The sequence below is a fragment of the Leucopleurus acutus genome, assembly GCF_964270905.1.
Source record: "Leucopleurus acutus genome assembly, chromosome: 1".
In the NCBI taxonomy this organism is placed as follows: Eukaryota; Metazoa; Chordata; class Mammalia; order Artiodactyla; family Delphinidae; genus Leucopleurus; species Leucopleurus acutus.
The window spans coordinates 142633491-142654462 of NC_139142.1; the positions used below are offsets into that span (position 1 = coordinate 142633491).

The 20972-nt window shown below is 48.9% G+C and overlaps 1 protein-coding gene across 2 annotated transcripts; it reads left to right on the forward strand.

The window, feature by feature from the left end:
• The first annotated feature begins 929 nt into the window (after window positions 1-929).
• On the forward strand, window positions 930-8211 carry LOC309965135 (cytochrome P450 1A2). Of its 2 annotated transcripts, XM_082844459.1 has the most exons (7): window positions 930-1028; window positions 2316-3155; window positions 3738-3858; window positions 4330-4419; window positions 4696-4819; window positions 5971-6057; window positions 6993-8211. In XM_082844459.1, the coding sequence occupies exons 2-7, from the start codon at window positions 2325-2327 to the stop codon at window positions 7288-7290; spliced, it is 1551 nt and encodes a 516-aa protein (XP_082700585.1). In that variant the 5' UTR covers window positions 930-1028; window positions 2316-2324; the 3' UTR covers window positions 7291-8211. The 2 variants fall into 2 exon arrangements, with proteins under 2 accessions (XP_082700585.1, XP_082700586.1); XM_082844460.1 differs by lacking the exon at window positions 5971-6057.
• The last annotated feature ends 12761 nt before the right edge of the window (window positions 8212-20972 follow it).

The window sequence follows — 20972 nt, forward strand, 5'->3', positions numbered from 1 at the left end:
TTTTAAATCCAGGGCCCAATCAACGTTCACATATTTTTTTTTTTTTTTTTTTGGCGGTACGCGGGCCTCTCACTGCTGTGGCCTCTCCCGTTGCGGAGCACAGGCTCCCGACGCGCAGGCTCAGTGGCCATGGCTCACGGGCCTAGCCGCTCCGCGGCACGTGGGATCTTCCCGGACTGGGGCACGAACCCGTGTCCCCTGCATCAGCAGGCAGACTCTCAATCACTGCACCACCAGGGAAGCCCCAGTGTTCACACATTTTTGGCATTTGGTGGTCTCTTTAGTCTCTTTGCTCTAGGAAAGGCCCTTGTCTTTTTTTTCTTTCTTTCTTTCTTAATGACATTGACCACTTTGAAGATTCCAAGCCGGTTGCTATGCCCCCACAACATGAATTTTCTTCATTCACTTTTACCATCTCTCACCAAGAGGGAGGAGGCTGAGGGGGCCTCTCTTTACAATATAGGATCCTCATCATGTCTTGTTTCCAGATTAAGGACCAGGGCTGAAATTCAGAGGCGGTCAGAACGTACCTATTTCTTATCTGGTTTCACAGGTTGTTGGAGGGGTATTACAGGGCACCTTTCTGGAGAGGAGCAGTGAGTCTCCCCCGCTGATCAGGCTGGACTGAGTGCCCCCAGGCAGGGTCCCTCCTCATGGGTGCAATGGGAAAGTAGGTTGGACTAGCCCAGAGAACTTTCACTCCCAGCACCCTGCCTTGCCCTTGAGAGAAATAAGCATTACCTCCAGACTCTGGACCCTGAAAGGAGTTGGACATTCCTCCCCAGGGACAAAGTACCTATCCCCAGAAGAGCTGCCCCTGGGCCCTGGGAGGTAGGTGGAGCTGAGGGATCATGGCCCAAGGCCAAGAGCTGATCCTTTCAACTTTTTTTGGTGACTTTGATATCAGGTGACCAGGACAGCAAGGCCAACCTGATTGGGGTGGTAGTTATGAAAGGCCACTCACCCGGAGCCAGAAGCTCTGTATCAGCTTCCACAATCCTGCTGATCTCAAGCACCTGCCTCTACAGGTACCTTTCTTGGGCTCATGTCTTAGCGCTTGGGATTCCCCATCAAAAATCCTGGGAACCCGTGGAGATGGAGGGATGGGGGGAACACTGGGTTAGGTGTAGGAGGTCTGAGTTATGGTTTTTTTTTTTTTTGGTTGCATTGGGTCTTCATTGCTGCACGTGGGCTTTCTCTGGTTGCAGCGAGCGGGGCCTTCTCTTGTTGCGGAGCACAGGCTCTAGGCACTCGGGCTTCAGTAGTTGCATGTGGGCTCAGTAGTTATGGCTCACGAGCTCTAGAGCGCAGGCTCAGTAGTTGTGGCGCATGGGCTTAGTTGCTCTGCGGCATGTGAGATCTTTCTGGACCAGGGCTCAAACCCGTGTCCCCTGAAATGGCAGGTGGATTCTTAACCACTGTGCCACCAGGGAAGTCCTGAGTTCTAGTTCTTGCTGCCCAGCTCCAGACTTTGGTTTCCCCATTTTTAAATGAGAAGCTTGGACTGGGCCACCTCTAAGGACCCTTAGTGTGACTGGATTGAAGAGGTGGGTAGGGCACCCCACCTGGCATGAGGGCAGCCCTGGCCCTGGGTGCAGCCCAACCTCAGCCTTCCAGACTGTGAGAGGATGGGGCGGGGGTTTGGACTTCCCTGGTGGTCCAGTGGTTAGGACTCCATGCCTCCACTGCAGGGGGCACAGGTTTGATCACTGGTTTGGGAACTAAGATTCCCACATGCTGTGCCGCACAGCCAAAAAAAAAAAAAGACTGAGAGAATGGGGACTTGTCCTTGGAGGAGGTGTCCTGGTTGGTCTTGATAAAGAATGCCCTGGGGAAGGGGGCATCAGAAGCCATTTGCGTCAGCCCTGGGACCTTGATCCCATCAGTGTTGCTAGCGGGGAGCAGCTCCCTGTTCCGAGGGTATGAGGAGGTATCAGCAGTAAGGGTCCCTGCGGTACAATGCCCAGGATACACCCTGCACTGGGGTCCACAAGAGTGCTCCGTTTTGAAGTGATCACTTCAGCCTCAGAATTGGTAACAGGTGATGGGCAGAGGGGATGGCCAGGGCTGGGATTTCAGATGCTCAAGTTGGGAATCTCAGGGCTCTTTTCCAGCGCTCAGATTCTGTGATACACCATGGGTGAGCTCCTGGGATGAAGAATCCATGTAATTTAGTGAATGCAACTTAGTCTTTCTGGTGTCCAGCTGGCAGCCAAGCACAGAACATGTACAAGTGCTTATTGACTGAGTAAATGAATGAATGAGTGGCTCTATCTCGTCCCTCAGTCTGGCTCCTCCGTTCTCTTCCCCTGTAGTTGGTACAAATGGCATTGTCCCAGGCCACTCCTTTCTCAGCCACAGAGCTTCTCCTGGCCTCTGCCACCTTCTGCCTGGTATTCTGGGTGGTCAGGGCCTGGCAGCCTTGGGTCCCTAAAGGCCTGAAGAGTCCACCAGGGCCCTGGAGCTGGCCCCTGATCGGGCACGTGCTGACGTTGGGGAAGAGCCCACACTTGGCCCTGTCGCGGCTGAGCCAGCGCTATGGAGATGTGCTGCAGATCCGCATTGGCTGCACACCCGTGCTGGTGCTCAGCGGCCTGGACACCATCCGGCAGGCCCTGGTGCGGCAGGGTGATGATTTCAAGGGCCGGCCTGACCTCTACAGCTTCACCTTAGTCGCTGATGGCCAGAGTATGACCTTCAACCCAGACTCTGGACCAGTGTGGGCTGCCCGGCGACGCCTGGCCCAGAATGCTCTCAAATCCTTCTCCGTTGCCTCACATCCGGCTTCCTCATCCTCCTGCTACCTGGAGATGCATGTGCGCAAGGAGGCTGAGGCCCTCATCAGCAAGTTCCAGGAGCTGATGGCAGGACCTGGGCGCTTTGACCCCTATGACCACGTGGTGGTGTCCGTGGCCAAGGTCATTGGTGCCATATGCTTCGGGCAGCACTTCCCCCAGAGCAGTGAGGAGATGGTCAGCCTTGTGACGAACACCCATGATTTCGTGGAGACTGCCTCCTCCGGGAGCCCCGTGGACTTCTTCCCCATCCTTAAATACCTGCCCAACCCTGCTCTGCAAAAGTACAAGAGCTTCAACCAGAGGTTCCTGCAGTTCCTGCAGAAAATGGTCCAGGAGTGCTATCAGGACTTTGACAAGGTAAGCCCAGGGTACGGGAAGTGTGAGGGCACCCAAGAGTCTGTGTGGCCCCTCTTACCCAGCTCCAAGGTACCCACACACCTGGTGTGCAGCCAAGGCCTAGGAAGGCTCTGGGACATCTCAGATCACCTGTGTGACCTGGAGCCAAGCCCTCTCCCTCTCTGGCCTCAGTTTCTTCATGCCTATAGCCTCCCTCTCAGGGCTGCTCAAAGCCCCAGAGAGATAAGGTCATGAATGGGGCCCTGGCAGAGCCCTGTAATGTGGGGTGCTGTTATCATGAGAAGGCTTTTGTTCTGCTGGAAACTGAACCCAGACAGAGACTAATTCCCAGCTCGGGTGTCACCTTACTTCCCTGTACTCACCCCAACCTCCTTCTCTGAAATTGGACCCCTGGGGTTATTGGGGGGAAGAGTCAATGGGGCATGAAATGATACTTTAAGTCCTACCTTGGGCTGCTACCAGCTCCTGTCGTGAGCTCAACCCACTGCCCAGAGGCCAGCTGGCAGTGCCAGATGGGATGGGGCAAGGTCCAGACTTCCACCCCAGAAATTCTGGGGTGCTCCTAAGCTTGTGCCCCCTCAGAACAGAGTCCAGGACATCGTAGGTGCCCTGTTCAAGCACTACGAGGATAACTCCAGAGCTAATGGGGGCCTCATGCTCCAGAAGAAGACTGTCAACCTTGTCAACGACATCTTTGGAGCCGGTAGGAGCCAGACCCCTGCCCCTCCATCCCTCAGTGCCTGCTGTTCACACACAGCCTTGCCCAGCCCCGGGGTCCATCAGATAACTCACCAACTACATGTCAGATGGTGCAGGACACAGAGACCAGGCCCAGGCTCAAGGTTTGAGCCCAGGCTGTACCACCAACTCCCAGTGAAAACTCAGCCAAGTCCCTCTCCTCCTCTGGGCCTCAGTTTCCCCAACTAAACAATAAAGGCTTCTCTGGGCTGTAAGTCTAGGCCCTTGTAATTCCAGCAACTAATCATGAAAGCAGTGACTCAAGTTTGTGCTGAGGTGACTCCACCTCTGCCCTTAGAAAATTCAGGGTGAGGGGCTTTGGGGGAAAAGGAGGCAGAGAAAGACAATATTTGCTACATACATGGTGGGTGCTTGGTAAATGCTGCCTTCTTGTTCCTGTCTTCCTTTCTTCCTCACCTTGCCCCATGTTGCCCAGGGCTTGATCCGATCACAACAGCCATCTCCTGGAGCCTTCTGTACCTTGTGACAAATCCTGAGATACAGAGGAAGATCCAGGAGGAGCTGGGTATGTAGTGTCCCCTAACCCTCTGGTGGAGAGAAGCCTTGGGGTCCCAGGTCATCTGTTCAATCTACATATAGCTGTTATGTACCTACTAAGTACAAGCCCTGGGCATACAATGGTGCCCACCCTTGCCTAGAGGATACTGGGGGGGTCAGTGGGTCTCAGACCTGTAAACAGACATAGTACCACATAGAGTGACACCTGGTGTGATTGGGGATGCAGATGCCGTGGAGCAGTCAGGACAACCCCTAAGCCTTGTCCGTCCTCTGTGTTCTGCAGACACAGTGATTGGCAGGGAGCGGCGGCCCCGGCTCTCTGACAGATCCCAGCTGCCTTATTTGGAGGCCTTCATCCTGGAGACCTTCCGACACTCCTCCTTCGTCCCCTTCACCATCCCCCACAGGTGAGGCCTGCCTATTCTGCCCTCCCACCTCTGAAATCATTGCCATGTTTTCTCCCCAGCTTCTCAGCCCTGGCCCTGGTCAGACCTCAGCATCTCCTTCCTGGCCATGACACCAGATTCCTCACAGACCTTGGCCTCTACTCTGCCCCCATCCAGTCCAAACATGATCAAAGTACCCAGCTCTCAGGAGAAAAACCACACTTCTGACCTCAGCTCTCATTCACCTCTGCTCACATTCCCTCCCTACAGGTACTCTCAACCCCGCCAGGCTGGCCTCACCATCCCTTACAAGCATGAACCAGCCAGCCTCCAATTTTGCTTATGTTGGACCTTCTGCTTGGAAGGTCTACAGTCTTCTCTGGTTACCAGAATCCTATCCTACCTTATCCTGACACAAACTTCCCCTCCCCTAGAAGCCTTTCTTGATTCATCCAGCTGGCATAACTTCATTCTGATATTTTGTAGGACTTACAGCCATTGGTCCTTGATTAGGTCCTGGGATTTTAACAATGTCAAGAGAGTTAATGAACACTTACTTCAGCCCATATTTTGGTCTAGTTATGCCCAGAGGAAGAGGCCTGATGCCTCAGCCAAGCTGGGGACTCCCCAGGACTGGCCCAGACTGCCTGTTTCTCGGCTCCAGAGAATGGCCAAGGGCACAGCTGAGTACAGAGAAAAGTTTAGTAAACTTTGTTGAAGAATAGGATCTGAGAAAGGGGAAGAATAATTTCAACCCTTCCTTGCCCCTGCTATTCCCTCCTAGTGTACGGTATAGAAACCATGGTGGACAGGCTATTGGAGTGGGGTGAAGGAGCAAGAACCTCTGCGGGGGGGGGATATAAATCAGGAGTTTGGGATTAATATATACACAACTACTATATATAAAATAGATAAACAACAAAAACCTACTGTATAGTAAAGGGAACTATATTCGATATCTTGTAATAACCTATAATGGAAAAAACCTGAAAAAGAATATATAGGTATATATATGGCTGAATCACTTTGCTGTACCTCTGAAACTAACACAACATTGTAAATTAACTATAGTCAACTTTTTTTTAATTGTTAAAAAGAAAAAAAACAACCTCCCAGAGACCCATCCCAGTTTTCCAGCCCGTGAGCCTGACAGAGCCCTCTTCCCTCCTTAGCACAATAAGAGACACAACACTGAACGGCTTCTACATCCCCAAGGAACGCTGTGTCTTCATAAACCAGTGGCAGGTCAATCATGACCCGTGAGTACATATCCCCCACTGAAAAATGTGTGAAGTTCAGCAGTCAGGAAGGCTGTTTGTCCCCCTAGGAACTGGTTATACAATAAGGGAATGGTGCCTCGATGGCTCTGCAGCCTGCTCTAAGGGACAAAATTTAGGTCCATGTTTCTCAAACTTTAGTGCATTGACCAGGAAGTTGGTTTTAGATTTCGGTGCCCAGTCCCCCGAGATTCCTCTTCGGTAGGTAAGGTGGAGTATCTCAGGCGATTCTGATGTGAATGGCTTAGGGACCTCTTTGGAAAATCTCACTTTACAGGTAGGAGGATCATATAATTTACCATCCAAACTAGGGCACGTCTGTGTGTGAAAAAGGATGCTGTAAATAATTACTCCAAAACAATAAGCATAAACCAGGATGGACGGTTGATTCCCCTTGTATATTGAGTAGGATAGAGATGGACATGTGTTCCTTCTTTTAATTTCTTTTAGTTAAAGTATTATTTCTTTAAAATAAAAAATTAATATTAGGGCTTCCCTGGTGGCGCAGTGGTTGAGAGTCCGCCTGCTGATGCAGGGGACACGGGCTCGTGTCCCGGTCCGGGAAGATCCCACATGCCGTGGAGCGGCTGGGCCCGTGAGCCATGGCCGCTGAGCCTGCGCGTCCGGAGCCTGTGCTCCGCAATGGGAGAGGCCACAATAGTGAGAGGCCCGCGTACAGCAAAAATAATAATAATAAATAAATAAATAAATAAATAATATTACAAAGCACTATTTTCAAGGCTGGTGATTTTAGAGAGAGCTATGTAAAAGAAATAAACATCAAAATACAGTTTGGCCCCTTTCCCCACTCTCCTTTCATTGCGCTAGATCTATTCTAACACAGATGTCCCCCACCCAGGCCTTTCCCAAAGGGCCTCCCCAGCCCAGAGATACCACTTCCTCTGTTCATCTCGCAGGAAGCTGTGGGGGGACCCATCTGAGTTCCGGCCGGAGAGATTCCTCACTGCCCATGACACCACCATCAGCAAGACCTTGAGTGAGAAAATGATGCTCTTCGGCATGGGCAAGCGCCGGTGCATAGGGGAGGTCCTGGCCAAGTGGGAGATCTTCCTCTTCCTGGCCATCTTGCTTCAGCAGCTGGAGTTCAGTGTGCCACCAGGTGTGAAAGTGGACCTAACCCCTACCTACGGGCTGACCATGAAGCCTGCCCCCTGCGAGCATATCCAGGCACGGCTGCGCTTCCCCATCAAGTGAAGAAGTTACCAGCATTCTGAGGCAGAGGGAAGGGTGGAGGTCACTGAGGAAACTTTGTTTCTTTTCTTTTCTTTTTTTTTTAACTAACAGCTTTATAGAGATATAATTCATAGACCATATAATTCACCTCCTTAAAGTATACGATCCAATGGCTTTTAGTATATCACAGAGTTGTGCTATCACACCACAATCAATCTTAGAACCTTCTCATCACCCAGTAAAGAAACCCATACCCCTCAGCAGTCACTCCCCATCTCCCCCTAACCCACCTTCCCTACCCTGCTAGCACTAGAAAACTACTAATCTACTTTCTGTGTGTACAGATTTGCCTACTCTGGGCATTTCATATAAATGCAATTATACAATAAATGGTCTTTTGTGACTGGCTTCTTCACTTAGCATGATGTTTTCAAAGTTCATCCGTGTTGTAGTATGTGTCAGTAAGCCCTGTTTTCTTGAGTCCTGAGACTAGGCTCAGTTCACTATTCTTACTTCTTTCCTGTATGATTCACGACTTGGAACACTTGAAGGGAACAGAGAGGAAGGGACCCAGCCTTGTAGGCCAAACGCAGATGGGTGAAGGGGGATCCCTCATGCCCTATCCTCAAAAGGTAGAGAACATCTGACCTCTCACAGTGTTCTGATTTGTTCATCCATAGCTAGGGGAAGATAAGCCCCCCAGAAATGCTTGGGTTACCTGCAAAAAGCGCAGGTCCCATCAAAAGGGGACTATCAAAAGAGTGAAAAGAGGGCTTCCCTGGTGGCACAGTGGTTGACAGTCCACCTGCCAATGCAGGGGACACGGGTTCGTGCCCCGGTCCGGGAAGATCCCACATGCCTTGTTGTGGCTGGGCCCGTGAGCCATGGCTGCTAAGCCTGTGCGTCCGGAGCCTGTGCTCCGCAATGGGAGAGGCCACAACAGTGAGAGGCCCGCGTACCGCAAAAAAAAAAAAAAAAAGAGTGAAAAGATAAGCCACAGAATGGGAGAAAATATTTGCAATTCACATATCTGTAAAGGATTAATATCCAAAATATATAAGGAACTCCTACAAATCAACAACAAAAAAAACAAACAACCCAATTTTTAAAATGGGCAAAAAAGTGGTGATCGTTTTGTAATGTATAGAAATATCGAATCACTATGTTGGGCATCAGGAACTAACATAGTTTTGTAGGTCAGTTATACTTCAAAAAAACAAACAAACAAACTCATAGAAAAAGAGATTAGATTTGTGGTTACCAGAGATAGGGGGAGGGCAGGGGAATTTGAATGAAGGTGGTCAAAAGCCACAAATTTCCAGTTATAAGATAAATAAATAAGTACTAAGAATGTAATGTACAATGTGATTAATATAATTAACACTGCTCTACATTATATATGAAAGTTGTTAAGAGAGTAAATCCTAAAAGTTCTCATCACAAGAAAACTTTTTTCTATTTCTTTAATTTTTTTGTATCTATACAAGATGATAGATGTTCACTAAACTTACTGTGATAATCATTTCATGATGTTTGTAAGTCAAATCATTATGCTGTACACATTAAACTTATATCATGCTGTATGTCAATCATATCTTAACAAAACTAAAAGGTAAAAAGACAAACAGAAATGGGCAAAAGACTTGGATAAACAGTTCTCTAAAGAAGATATGCAAATGGACAAGTACATGAAAAAACACTCAACATTATTAGTTATTAGGGACATGCAAATCAAAAACATGATGAGGTACCATTTCACACCTACTAGAATGGCTACAATAAAAATTAAAAACTAGGGACTTCCCTGGTGGCGCAGAGGTTAAGAATCTGCCTGCCAATGCAGGAGACATGGGCTCGAGCCCTGGTCCAAGAAGATCCCACGTGCCGCGGAACAACTAAGCCCGAGCGCCACAACTACTGAAGCCCGCGCGCCTAGATCCGGTTCTCCGCAACAAGAGAAGCTACCGCAGTGAGAAGTCCACGAACCGCAACGATAAATAAATAAATAAATAAAAATTAAAAACTAGAGAGCTATTTGGGAATTCCCTGGCGGTCCAGTGGTTAGGACTCCGCGCTTCCACTGTAGGGGGCCCACGTTCTATCCCTGATTGGGGAACTAAGATCCCGCAAGCTGCGTGGTGTAGCCAAAAACGAAAGACAAAAAAACCCGCTAGACTGTGATCATATGATCACCTCAATAGATGCAGAAAAAGCATTTGACAAAATTCAACATCCATTTATGATAAAAACAAAAACCCTCCCAACAAAGTGGATATAGAGGGGATGAACCTCAACATAATAAAGGCCATGTATGATAAGCTCACAGTTAACATCATACTCAGTGGTGAAAGCTAAAAGCTTTCTTCTAAGATCAGGAACAAGACAAGGATGCCCACTATCACCACTTTTATTCAACATAGTATTGGAAGTCCTAGCTAGAGCATTTAGGCAAGAAAAAGAAATAAAAAAGCATCCAAATTGGAAAGGAAGAAGTAAAACTGTCCTATTTGCAGATGACATGATATATATAGAAAACCCTAGACTCCACTAAAAAATTTGTTAGAGGGCTTCCCTGGTGACGCAGTGGTTGAGAGTCCGCCTGCCAATGCAGGGGACACGGGTTCGTGCCCCGGTCCAGGAAGATCCCACATGCCGTGGAGCAGCTGGGCCCGTGAGCCATGGCCGCTGGGCCTGCGCATCCGGAGCCTGTGCTCCGCAACGGGAGAGGCCACAATAGTGAGAGGCCTGCGTACTGCAAAAAAAAAAAAAAAAAAATTGTTAGAAATTATAAACAAATTCAGTAAAATTTCAGGATACAAAATCAATATATAAATATCTGTTGCATTTCTATACACTGATAACAAACTATTGGTAAGAGAAATTAAGAAAACAATCTCATTGCTTCAAAAAGAATAAAATATCTACAAATAAATTTAACTAAGGAGGTAAAAGACCCGTACACTGAAAACTATATGACACTGGTGAAAGAAATTGAAGAAGACAAATAAATGGAAAGATATTCTGTGCTCATGGATTGGAAGAATTAATATTGTAAAATGTCCATACTGTTCAAAGCAATCTACAGATTCAAGACAATCCCTATCAAAATTCCAATGGCATTTTTCACAGCTACAGAACAAACAATCCTAAAATTTGCATGGAAGCATAAAAAACATCCCGAATGACCAAAGCAATCTTGAGAAGGAAGAATACAGCTGGAGGCATCATGATCCCTGATTTCAAACTGTATTACAAAGATATAGTAATCAAAAGAGTATGGTATTGGCATAAAAACAGACACATGGATCAATGGAACAGAATAGAGAGCCCAGAAATAAATCCATGCATATATGGTCAATCAATTTATTACAAAGGAGCCACAAATATCCAATGGGGAAAGGATAGCCTCTTCAACAACTGGTGTTGGGAACGCTGGACAGCCATATGCAAACGAATGAAACTGGACCACTATCTCACACAATACACAAAAATTAATTCAAAATGGATCAAAGATTTGTCCATAAGGCCTGAAACCATAAAACTCCTAAAAGGAAACAAAAGTGGTAAGCTCCTTGACATCGATCTTGGTGATGATTTTTTGGGTTTGATACCAAAGGCAAAGGCAGCAAAAGCAAAGATAAACAAACAGGACTACATCAAACTAAAAACCTTTTGCATAGTAAAGGAAACCATCAACAAAATAAAAAGGCAACTGACAGAATAGGAGGAAATATTTGCAAATCATATATCTGATATTTTGGTTAATATCCAAAATATATAAAAACTCACACAATGCAGTAGCAAAACCCCCAAACAGTCCAATTTAAAAATGGGCAGAGGAACTGAACAGACATTTTTCCAAAGAAGACAGACAGATAGCCAACAGATAAATGAAAGGTGCTCAATACCATCAATCATCAGGGAAATACAAATCAAAGCCACAATGAGATATCACCTCACATCTGTCAGAACGGCTATTATCCATCCATCCAACGGTCCATCAACGGATGAATGAATAAAGAAAATATGGGATATATATATTATGATTATATATATTTATAATTCAGCCATAAAAAGGAAGTCTTGCAATTTACAACATGAATGAATCTGGAGGGCATTCTGCTAAGTGAAATAAGTCAGGCGGAGAAAGCCAAATACCATATCAGCTCACTTACATGTGAACTCCAAAAACAAACAAACAAAAACCCCCAACACCCCCAAACAAACAAAAAGACCAAGCTCATGGGTATAGAGAACAAATTGGTGGTTGCCAGAGGTTCGGGTGAGGGCAGGGGGTGCAAAATGGGTCAAGGGTGTTAAAAAGTACAAACTTCCAGACATAAAATAAATAAGTAATGGGAATGTAATATACAGCATGGTGACTAGTGTTAACAATATTATACTGAATATTTGAAACTTGTTAAGAGAGTAAATCTTAAAAGTTCTCATCACAAGAAAAAAATTGTAACTGTGTGGTGGCTGTTAACTAGATTTATTGTGGTGATCATTTTGCAATATATACAAGTATTGAGTTATTATGTTTTATACCTGACACTAATATAATGTTATATGTCAATTATATCTCAATTTTAAAAATGGACATTAATGTGTTGGTGAAGACATGGGAAAATTGTGACCCTTGTGCATTACAAGTGGGAATATAAAACGGTACTGTCCCTGCGGAAAATGCTTTGGTAGTTCCTCAAAAAGTTAAGCATATAGGGGCTTGCCTGGTGGCGCAGTGGTTGAGAGTCCGCCTGCCGATTCAGGGGACACAGGTTCATGTCCCGGTCCGGGAAGATCCCACATGCCGCGGAGCGGCTGGACCCATGAGCCATGGCCGCTGAGCCTGCGCGTCCGGAGGCTGTGCTCCGCAATGGGAGAGGCTACAAGAGTGAGAGGCCGGCGTACCACAAAAAAAAAAAAAAAAAGTTTAGCATATAATTACGTATAACCCAACAAGTTCACTCCTAGGTGTCTACCCAAAAGAATTGAAAACAGGTGTTCAAACAAAAACTGGCACAGGAATGTTCATAGCAGCATTATTCTCAATAATCAAAAGGTGGAAACAACCAGTGTCCAACAACAGATATATGGATACATAAAATGTAGCCTAGACATACAATGGAATATTATTCAGCCATAAAAAGGAATGGCATTCTGATGCATTCTACAACACGGGTAAACTTTGAAAACATTATACCAAGTGAAATAAGCCAGGTACAAAAGGACAAATATTGTATGATTCCACTTACATGAGGTATCTAGATTAGGCAAATTTACAGGGAAAGAAAGTATTATAGAGGTTACCAGGGCTGAGGCAGGTGGGGTGGGGAGGGAAGAATAGAGAGTTATTGTTTAATGAGTGCAGGGTTTCTGTTTGGGACAATGAAAAATTTCTAGAAATGAATAGTAGTGATAGTGGCACAGCATTGTGAATATACTTAATGCCACTGAATTACACACTTAAAAGTGGTTAAAATGGTAAATTTTATGTATATTTTACCACATATTTTTTTTTAATCTTTTGGCCCCACCACACAGCATATGGGATCTTAGTTCCCTGACCAGGAATCGAACCTGCGCCCCCTTCATTGGCAGCATGGAGTCTTAACCACTGGACTACCAGGGAAGTCCCTTACTACATTTTTTTTTTTGTGTGTACATCTTTATTGGAGTATAATTGCTTTACAATGGCGTGTTAGTTTCTGCTTTATAACAAAGTGAATCAGTTATACATATACATATGTTCCCATATCTATTCCCTTTTGCGTCTCCCTCCCTCCCACCCTCCCTATCCCACCCCTCTAGGTGGTCACAAAACACCGAGCTGATCTCCCTGTGCTATGCGGCTGCTTCCCACTAGCTATCTATTTTACGTTTGGTAGTGTATATATGTCCATGCCACTCTCTCACTTTGTCACAGCTTACCCTTCCCCCTCCCCATATCCTCAAGTCCATTCTCTAGTAGGTCTGTGTCTTTATTCCTGTCTTACCCCTAGGTTCTTCATGACATTTTTTTTTCTTAGATTCCATATATATGTGTTAGCATACGGTATATGTCTTTCTCTTTCTGACTTACTTCACTCTGTATGACAGACTCTAGGTCCTTCCAACCTTACCACAATTTTTAAAGGCAAGTAACACAATAAAACATTGTGTACAATAAAAAACAAGCATCAAAACCACGAAAAGACATGGAGGAACTTTAAATGCATATTGCTAAGTTAAAGAAGCCAATCTGAAAAGGTTACCTATTTTATGAATCCAACTATATGACATCCTGGAAAAGGCAAAACTATGGAGACCATCAGTGGTTGCCAGGATTTCAGGGGTGAGGGGGTGGGTGGGAGGAGGGGGAGATGAACACGTGGAGCACAGAGAGTTTTTAGGGCCGTGAAACGATTCTGTATGATACTGTAATGGTGGGTACACAGCATTATACATTTGTCAAAACCCAAAGAATGTACAACATGGGCTTCCCTGGTGGCGCGGTGGTTGAGAGTCCGCCTGCCAATTCAGGGGACGTGGGTTCATGCACCGGTCCGGGAAGATCCCACATGCCGCGGAGCGGCTAGGCCCGTGAACCATGGCCGCTGAGCCTGCACGTCTGGAGCCTGTGCTCTGCAGCGGGAGAGGCCACAACAGTGAGAGGCCCGCGTACCGCAAAAAAAAAAAAAAAGAATGTACAACACGAAGAGTGAACCCTAATGTAAACTATGGACTCTAGTTAATAAAAGTGTATCAATACTGGTTCATCAATTGTAAAATAATTAGCTACTAATGCAAGATGTTAATAACAGGGAAAACTGGGAGCAGGGAGAGCAGGTACATGCGCACTCTCGGTACCTTCTGCTCATTTTTCTATAACCTACAACTGCTCCAAAACTAAAGTCTATCAATTAAAAACACAAAAGGCAAGTAATCCAATAAAATATTGGCAAAACATTAGGGAAAAAAGGCCCAGGCCTTACCCTCCCTTCACATAGCCCTGGGGGTTGGAGCAGTCACTGTGCTCACTTCCATAGTGCCAGAGGCCCCTTTTCTGCTCCGAAGCTCCCTAATTTCACCTCCAGTGTTTCCACCTGAAAAATGGAGGCAAAGAGTTGAATTAGTTTATCTCATAAGAGCCCTCGATTCTAAGTGCATAATAAGTTTGCTTTGGTCTTCACAAAATGGAAGACCTGTTCATTATGTTTTATATGCATGAGCAAGGCCCTTCACCACTGAAAAAAATGGATACAGAGAAACAGAGCTTGAGGACGCTGAGATTTGGGCTTTGTCCCTTCCCACACACACCTGAACTGACCACTGCTTCCTTATTGTCCCTCCAGCCCAAGGCTCTTTCCAAGGACATACCTTTATGCCTGGAGGGATCAACTGGGTATAGTGTGACTCCAAAGCACCCACCCTGGGGGTTGGGGATAAAGGAAGGAAAATGATGGAGGAATTCTCAGGGAGGGTCCCAGAAGGAGATAGAAGAGAATGACACAGAAAGAATGGCTGTGCCTGCACATCTATCCTGATGCCCTGTTTTCTGGAATAGCCTCATCCAGCCACATGGGCAGTAGAGCGGATCTCTGCAAAGTGAATCCTATTTTCCTATTGCCTTTTTTTTTTTTTTTTTCTCGATACGCAGGCCTCTCACTGTTGTGGCCTCTCCCGTCGCGGAGCACAGGCTCCGGACGCGCAGGCTCAGCGGCCATGGCTCACGGGCCCAACCGCTCCGCGGCACGTGGTATCTTCCCGGACCGGAGCACGAACCCATGTCCCCTGCATCGGCAGGCGGTCTCTCAACCACTGCGTCACTAGGGAAGCCCCGTTTTTGTTTTTTTAAAGGGAACTTTATTTTTGTTTCTTTTTTTATTTTTGGCTGCGCTGGGTCTTCATTGCTGCACGCAGGCTTTTTTTAGTTGCGGCGAGCCGGGGCTACCCTTTGTTGTCGTGTGCGGGCTTCTCATTGTGGTGACTTCTCTTGTTGCAGAGTATGGGCTCTAGGCACGCGGGCTTCAGTAGTTGTGGCATGCGGGCTCAGTAGTTGTGGCTCGCGGGCTCTAGAGCGCAGGCTCAGTAGTTGCGATGCACAGGCTTAGTTGCCCTGTGGCATGTGGGATCTTCTGGGACCAGGGCTCGAACCCGTGTCCCCTGCATTGGCAGGCGGATTCTTAACCACTGTGCCACCAGGGAAGCCCCGTCAGTTTGTTTTTGCCTTCTCTATTACTAATCAAGACTCGGCCTTATCTGTCCAACAAATCATGATTTTCTGAAATGAGATGAAAATGAGCCAGACCTCATTTTCAAAGTGTTCATCCAGTGGCAGAATTGCCTCAACATTCTGGAAATAATCACGGCTGTCTGTGGCTTTGAAGAAAATAATAAATTTAAGAATGAAATCAGCCGGATTCTGTGCTAAAGTCCTGGAGGGAGGAAGCACCTCACCTGAGCTCCACTTGTCCGTCCTCAAACCCAAAGCAAACTCCTCAAGGAACCCCTTGAGGAAACTCAGCTCGCCTGTCAGACAAAGGAGGCTCAGCTCTGCCCTAGGGAACTCCAGTCTGAGGGGGAAGATAGTCCTGTCCTGGGAACCTGAGGGTGAGCCCGACGTGGCCCTGTCCTGCACGTCACACGCAGAGCGGGGAGACACAGGCCTACCTGGGGGCTCCAGTCTGAGGGGGAAATGAACCTGCTCTAAAAGTCCCAGTCTGATGAGGGGGATGCAGCTCATCCCCCGGAATCTCAGGAAACACGGCCCTGTCTGAGGAAGGAGACGAACCCTTGTTCTGGGAGCTCCAGTCTGCCGGGGACACGATCCTATCCTTCAGAGCCCCTAACTAGTGGAAAATTCCATCGAAGCACCTAGTGGCACACGTAAAGACCCCCAACAAGCAACAAACAGACACTGCCATACTTCGCCAATCCAAGACTCAGCCGGGGCCCAGCTCCCTGGGGAAGTTCAGGCCCAGGGGTCACTCAGGGTCACTGCCCTGTCTGGCTCCCTGTGGTCAGGAACTGGCCTGAGCCTTCTCACGCACACCTGGCCAATCTTTAACTCACTTGGGCTGGCTTAGGGCTCCCCTCTGGTCAGAGCCAAAGGAGGAGAAAGTGGACATGGAGACTTTGCCCCCCACAGCAGGCTGGAGGTAGACTGCAACGATTCTGTCCTGCCCCTTCCTGGGTAGGTCCTGGACACACACCATCCCAGGCTGTTCTCACGACAACCTCAGGAGGCAGACACCACTATAGCCCCTTTTGAGATAAGGAACACAAGGCTCAGAAGCCCGAGCTGGGAAGTGGTTGGGGAGGGACTCAGGGCTGTGTCTCTTATACCCTGTGCAGGGTCTCTTCTCCTGCCTCACCCACATAGCCAGGACTGTTCGAATAGAACACGGCAGCTCAGAAAGGCAGCATGACCATTGAACCGTGTGCAGAGTTGGAAAGAACACTGGGCTGGCGGATTAGGAATCCTAAGCTCAGGTTTTACCTGTGGGTGACCTTGGGCAAGTCCCTCCCTCTCTCTGGGCCTCAGATCCCCCATCTTCAGCCACCTCTGAGGTCTTCTCCAGCACCATAAACCTGAAGATCAGGCCACTGGCAATGACCCCTGGTCTGCCAGCCTCACTTAAGGCTGTGGGCGAAATCCCGTGAGAATCTGGCAAACTGTGGGGTGCAGTGCACTGGGAAGGGGTAATTTGGTTAAGATGAAATGATGGGAAGAGCCCTGGGTTGGGAATCCCATGAAATGGTGGGAAAAGCCCTGGGCTGAGAATCCCATGTCAGCCTCACAGGGAAAATTAAGTGATTTCCCTAAGTCTCCCAGCTTGTTCAGTTCAGTCTCTCAACTCCTTTTATCTCAAGCATCCACCACTAACCAGCTCTTTGCTTTACTTAACTCAGTTCAGGTTCTTGAGAAAGGAGTTTGATTGAACCAGGCCATGTGTCAGTCAGTGTTGAGTCCCCTTGGAGCAACATCTGTGTCTGGTCCAAGTAGTCACAGCACACACGCCACCTTGGCAGGTGGACCCTGCACACCAGGCCCAGGAAAGACAGTGGCACAGGAAAAAGCTTACAGAGCCACACAAAAGACTCCATTTGTTATTTTCTCCTGCCCTGCCCACCCCTCCCCATACCTTCAGTACAAAGCAATCTTGCCCTCATTCTCAGTCCTCCCTGAGACTCCAAAAGTTTAGGTTTCTTGACAAATTACCGAAAAAAAAATCACTATTCTTATTTTGGCCCAGCTCATCCTTTTTCCAATAGGGACTGTGACACTGGGGTAGGTGGTCCTGCCTGGCTCCTTTTTTCCTCAGGGTGAAGGTGACCTCCTCCCAGGATCCCCTTGGTCCCTATGCAAATGAACCCAGTCACTGGGGACACCCCCCAGATCTGCCCAGATAAGTCTTAGTCCAAAGGCAACTTGCTCCCCAAGGAAGGATTTTCCAAGTGACAAAGGACTCTGAGGAGGGAGCAGACTTCTGAAAGAAGGGTGGTGAGCGCACCATCTGGGTGGGGGAAACCAGAGGCTGGATTTTCTTAGTCCAAAGTGTATATGGTTCAAAGACACAATCCATGAGTCAGCCCTCCACCTTATCCCTGTCATTGGCTCCTGTCCCTGAGAGGGGGCTGCCACCAGAGGTTATCACACCCTGAGCCAAGTTCCCCACCCCTTAATGATCCCCTCTCTCAAAATTTGCCCCCCAAGATCCCACACTCTGGTTACGCCTGTACCACGACATAACACCAGGTTCGCAGGATGCCCCTGGAATTGGGGCCGTGATTCAAGGTTGTGCAACTGTAGCAGCGGCTCTCAGGTTGTGCAGGGGAGGGGGCATTTTTGGATAGGGAGCCTACCCAACAGCCCTCAACCTGCACTGATGAGGGAGGCAGCCTCTGGTCTCCACTGAGGCCACCTGCGCTCTCCCTGCCAGCCCTGCGTGCCAGCAGATGTTTCTAGTATTAGAAGGACGACATGGTGATACTTGATATGCTTCCCCAAACGACCCCCTCACCTGTGCACCCTCTATGCTATCCTGGACCAGTAATTAATGATAAGAGTCTAATCCCCAGCAGGGCCTGGGAAAGGGAAAGGGGATAAGGTAGGAGGTTGGCTCACAAAGAGAGGTCTAAATCCCAGCTCGCCCACTAATGCTGGGCCAGTTGCATAACCTTCCTGAGTCTAGATTTTCTCAGCTTGCAACTGGGGATGATAATCCTACCCCACAGGGTTGGGGAGGGCCTAATGAGATGGAGTGTGTAAAGCGTCAGGTATTAAATCAATGCTACACACACACACACACACACACACACACATACATGCACGCACACCAGGAATGCTGGGAAAGGTGGTCTGGGGGCAGGACTGAACCCGCGACTTGGGCATGGCATGTGCAGCTGTGCATATACCAGGTCCGTGTGTGAGCCAGCATTCCCAGGACCCCACACCCTCTCACTGGGGTCTTGCCAGGGCCTGGGCTCAGCCTACTTCCTTCCACTGCTCCCCCCACCCAGCAGCTGGGGAGGGCTGGGGGTGCTGGCGTGACAGGGAACAATGGGCCCCCAACCCCTTCCGGCCCATTGCGTGAGAAGGAGCTGCCGGAAGGAAACTCACCTCCCTGTGGGACAGGCCACCACCCCCCTGATGACTGCCCCAGGGAAGACTGGAGACCCCCCATGCTGCTCAAGGGGAGGGCCTGTGCACTCTAGGACTCTCATTCTTGGTACATTCTGTCCTTGAACCTAGACTGGCCTCCCCCACCTCCTTTCAGAGGCATCCCTGACCCCCTCCCCAGGGGCTGGGCTGGGTCCTCCTGCAAGAGTCCAGGGCCCTGTTCTCATTCATCTCTGTGGCCCCAGAGTGGCCGGGCTAGAGCAGTCCCGATTGATGAGTGTTGACCAACTGAGTAAATAACAGTGCAAGAAGCCAGCCCAGGGATGGTCAGGGGCCAGGGGCTGAGCCAGGTAAGATGAGAGAGAGGGAAGGATCCATCTCAGGGCTCAGCCAAAACTCCTACATTGCAGATAGGGATGAGGTCAGAGCCCCAGAGAGCCCCCCAGAGAGCACAGGGCACACTGCTGCGGGACCAAGGATGTCCTCCCCCCAGAAGTCCTTCCGGTACTCAGGGTTTCACTTATGTAGCAGCATCTTCACCTACACCCCCAGCTTCCTCTCTCATGCACAATCACCCTCACTCCAGGTGGGTCCAGCACCTCCACCCTCAGACGGGGAGCCCTCTGATGTGGGGGGGAGGCGGCTCTTCCACTGTGCCTGTCCACACCCAGCAGGATGTCTCGGAGGGTTCACCCCTGGTGGGCTGCTGAGCAGAGGCTCTGGACAAGATGCATCCTGTCTGGGCCTCAGTTTCCCCACGTGGCAGCCTGTGTGTGGGGTGGACTGGGTGGGACCATCCCCGTAGCTGGGCTCTCCTGGCCTGGCTGCCCAGCGCACAGCTCTGTCTGATCTGCATCTCTCTCCGCTACTCCTTTTCAACAGCACAACCCCCCAAAGCTCTGGGCAGGGTCTCAGCTCACCCTGTCCAGGCAGATGGCGTCACCAGGTCCAGGTCTCCAGGCTCTCAGGCGTGACCATCGTTAGCGAGAGGGAGGAGCAGAAACACGCTCCGCAAACCTGACTGGTTACCCCACCGGCCGCCTCCCCAACTCCACCCCCACCTTGGAGGACGTGCTAACCTGGGGCCTGAGAGATTCCTCAATTCCCACGGCAAGAAGGACTCTCAGGCACGCGAGCAAGCAGCTCCCGTGGCCCTGAGGGCACAGGAGACAGCAGGCACACCTGCAAACACACGCCTGGCTGCAAGCACGCACATACCTGGCTGGCATGCTGACCCACCTGAACGCACACCTGGCAGGCTCACGCACAGGTATACACCTGACCACGCCAGGCTCATGCTTGCCCATGTGCACGCACGCACAGAGAGAGGGTGCCCCACATCTGCGGGCTTATCCACCCCCCAGGATTAGCCTTGACATGAATGCCCACCCCCACCCCACTCCCCACCAGCCCACTGGTACGCTTGGCTGGGCCACCCCACAGGAACGCCACCTTCCTTTTTTTTTAACTTTTATTTATCTTTTTTTTTTTTTTTTATGGCTGCGTTGGGTCTTCATTGCTGCACGCAGGCTTTCTCTAGTTGCGGCGAGTGGGAGCTACTCTTCGATGTCGTGCGCGGGCTTCTCGTCGCGGTGGCTTCTCTTGTTACGGAGCACAGGCTCTAGGCGCGCGGGCTTCAGTAGTTGTGGCTCACGGGCTCTGCTGCTCCGCGGCGTGTGGGATCTTCCCAGACCGGAGCTCGAACACGTGTCCCCTGCATTAGCAGGCGGATTCTTAACCACTGCTCCACCAGGGAAGCCCTCCATCTTCTTATGGACCCACACCATGTCCACTTTGGCAGTTCAGAGGATACTAGGGGTATGGCAGGGCTTTGGACATGAACCCCAGGCAGGGCCCACGGGTAACAATGGGGTCTAGTGCTGTGTAACAAATGATACAGCAGTGAGTTTTTGTGCCCAGAAATGCTACCGATTCATTCATTCATTCATATAAGCTTTTACTAAAAGGTAACATTTCAAATCAATGGGGCAAAGATATGTTACTGAATAAATCATGTTGAAAATAATTGAAAAGATCGATCCTACTACATAAAAGTAAATCATTTCTACATTTAAAAGAATCGTAAAGTCAAAAGACA

Excerpts from the sequence above, each read along its gene's own strand:
- LOC309965135 (XM_082844459.1), top strand. The coding sequence starts at position 2,325 with ATGGCATTGTCCCAGGCCACTCCTTTCTCAGCCACAGAGCTTCTCCTG. Across the intron at positions 3,859-4,329 it reads CAACGACATCTTTGGAGCCG|GGCTTGATCCGATCACAACA; the intron begins GTAGGAGCCAGA and ends CATGTTGCCCAG. Across the intron at positions 4,820-5,970 it reads CCCTTCACCATCCCCCACAG|CACAATAAGAGACACAACAC; the intron begins GTGAGGCCTGCC and ends TTCCCTCCTTAG.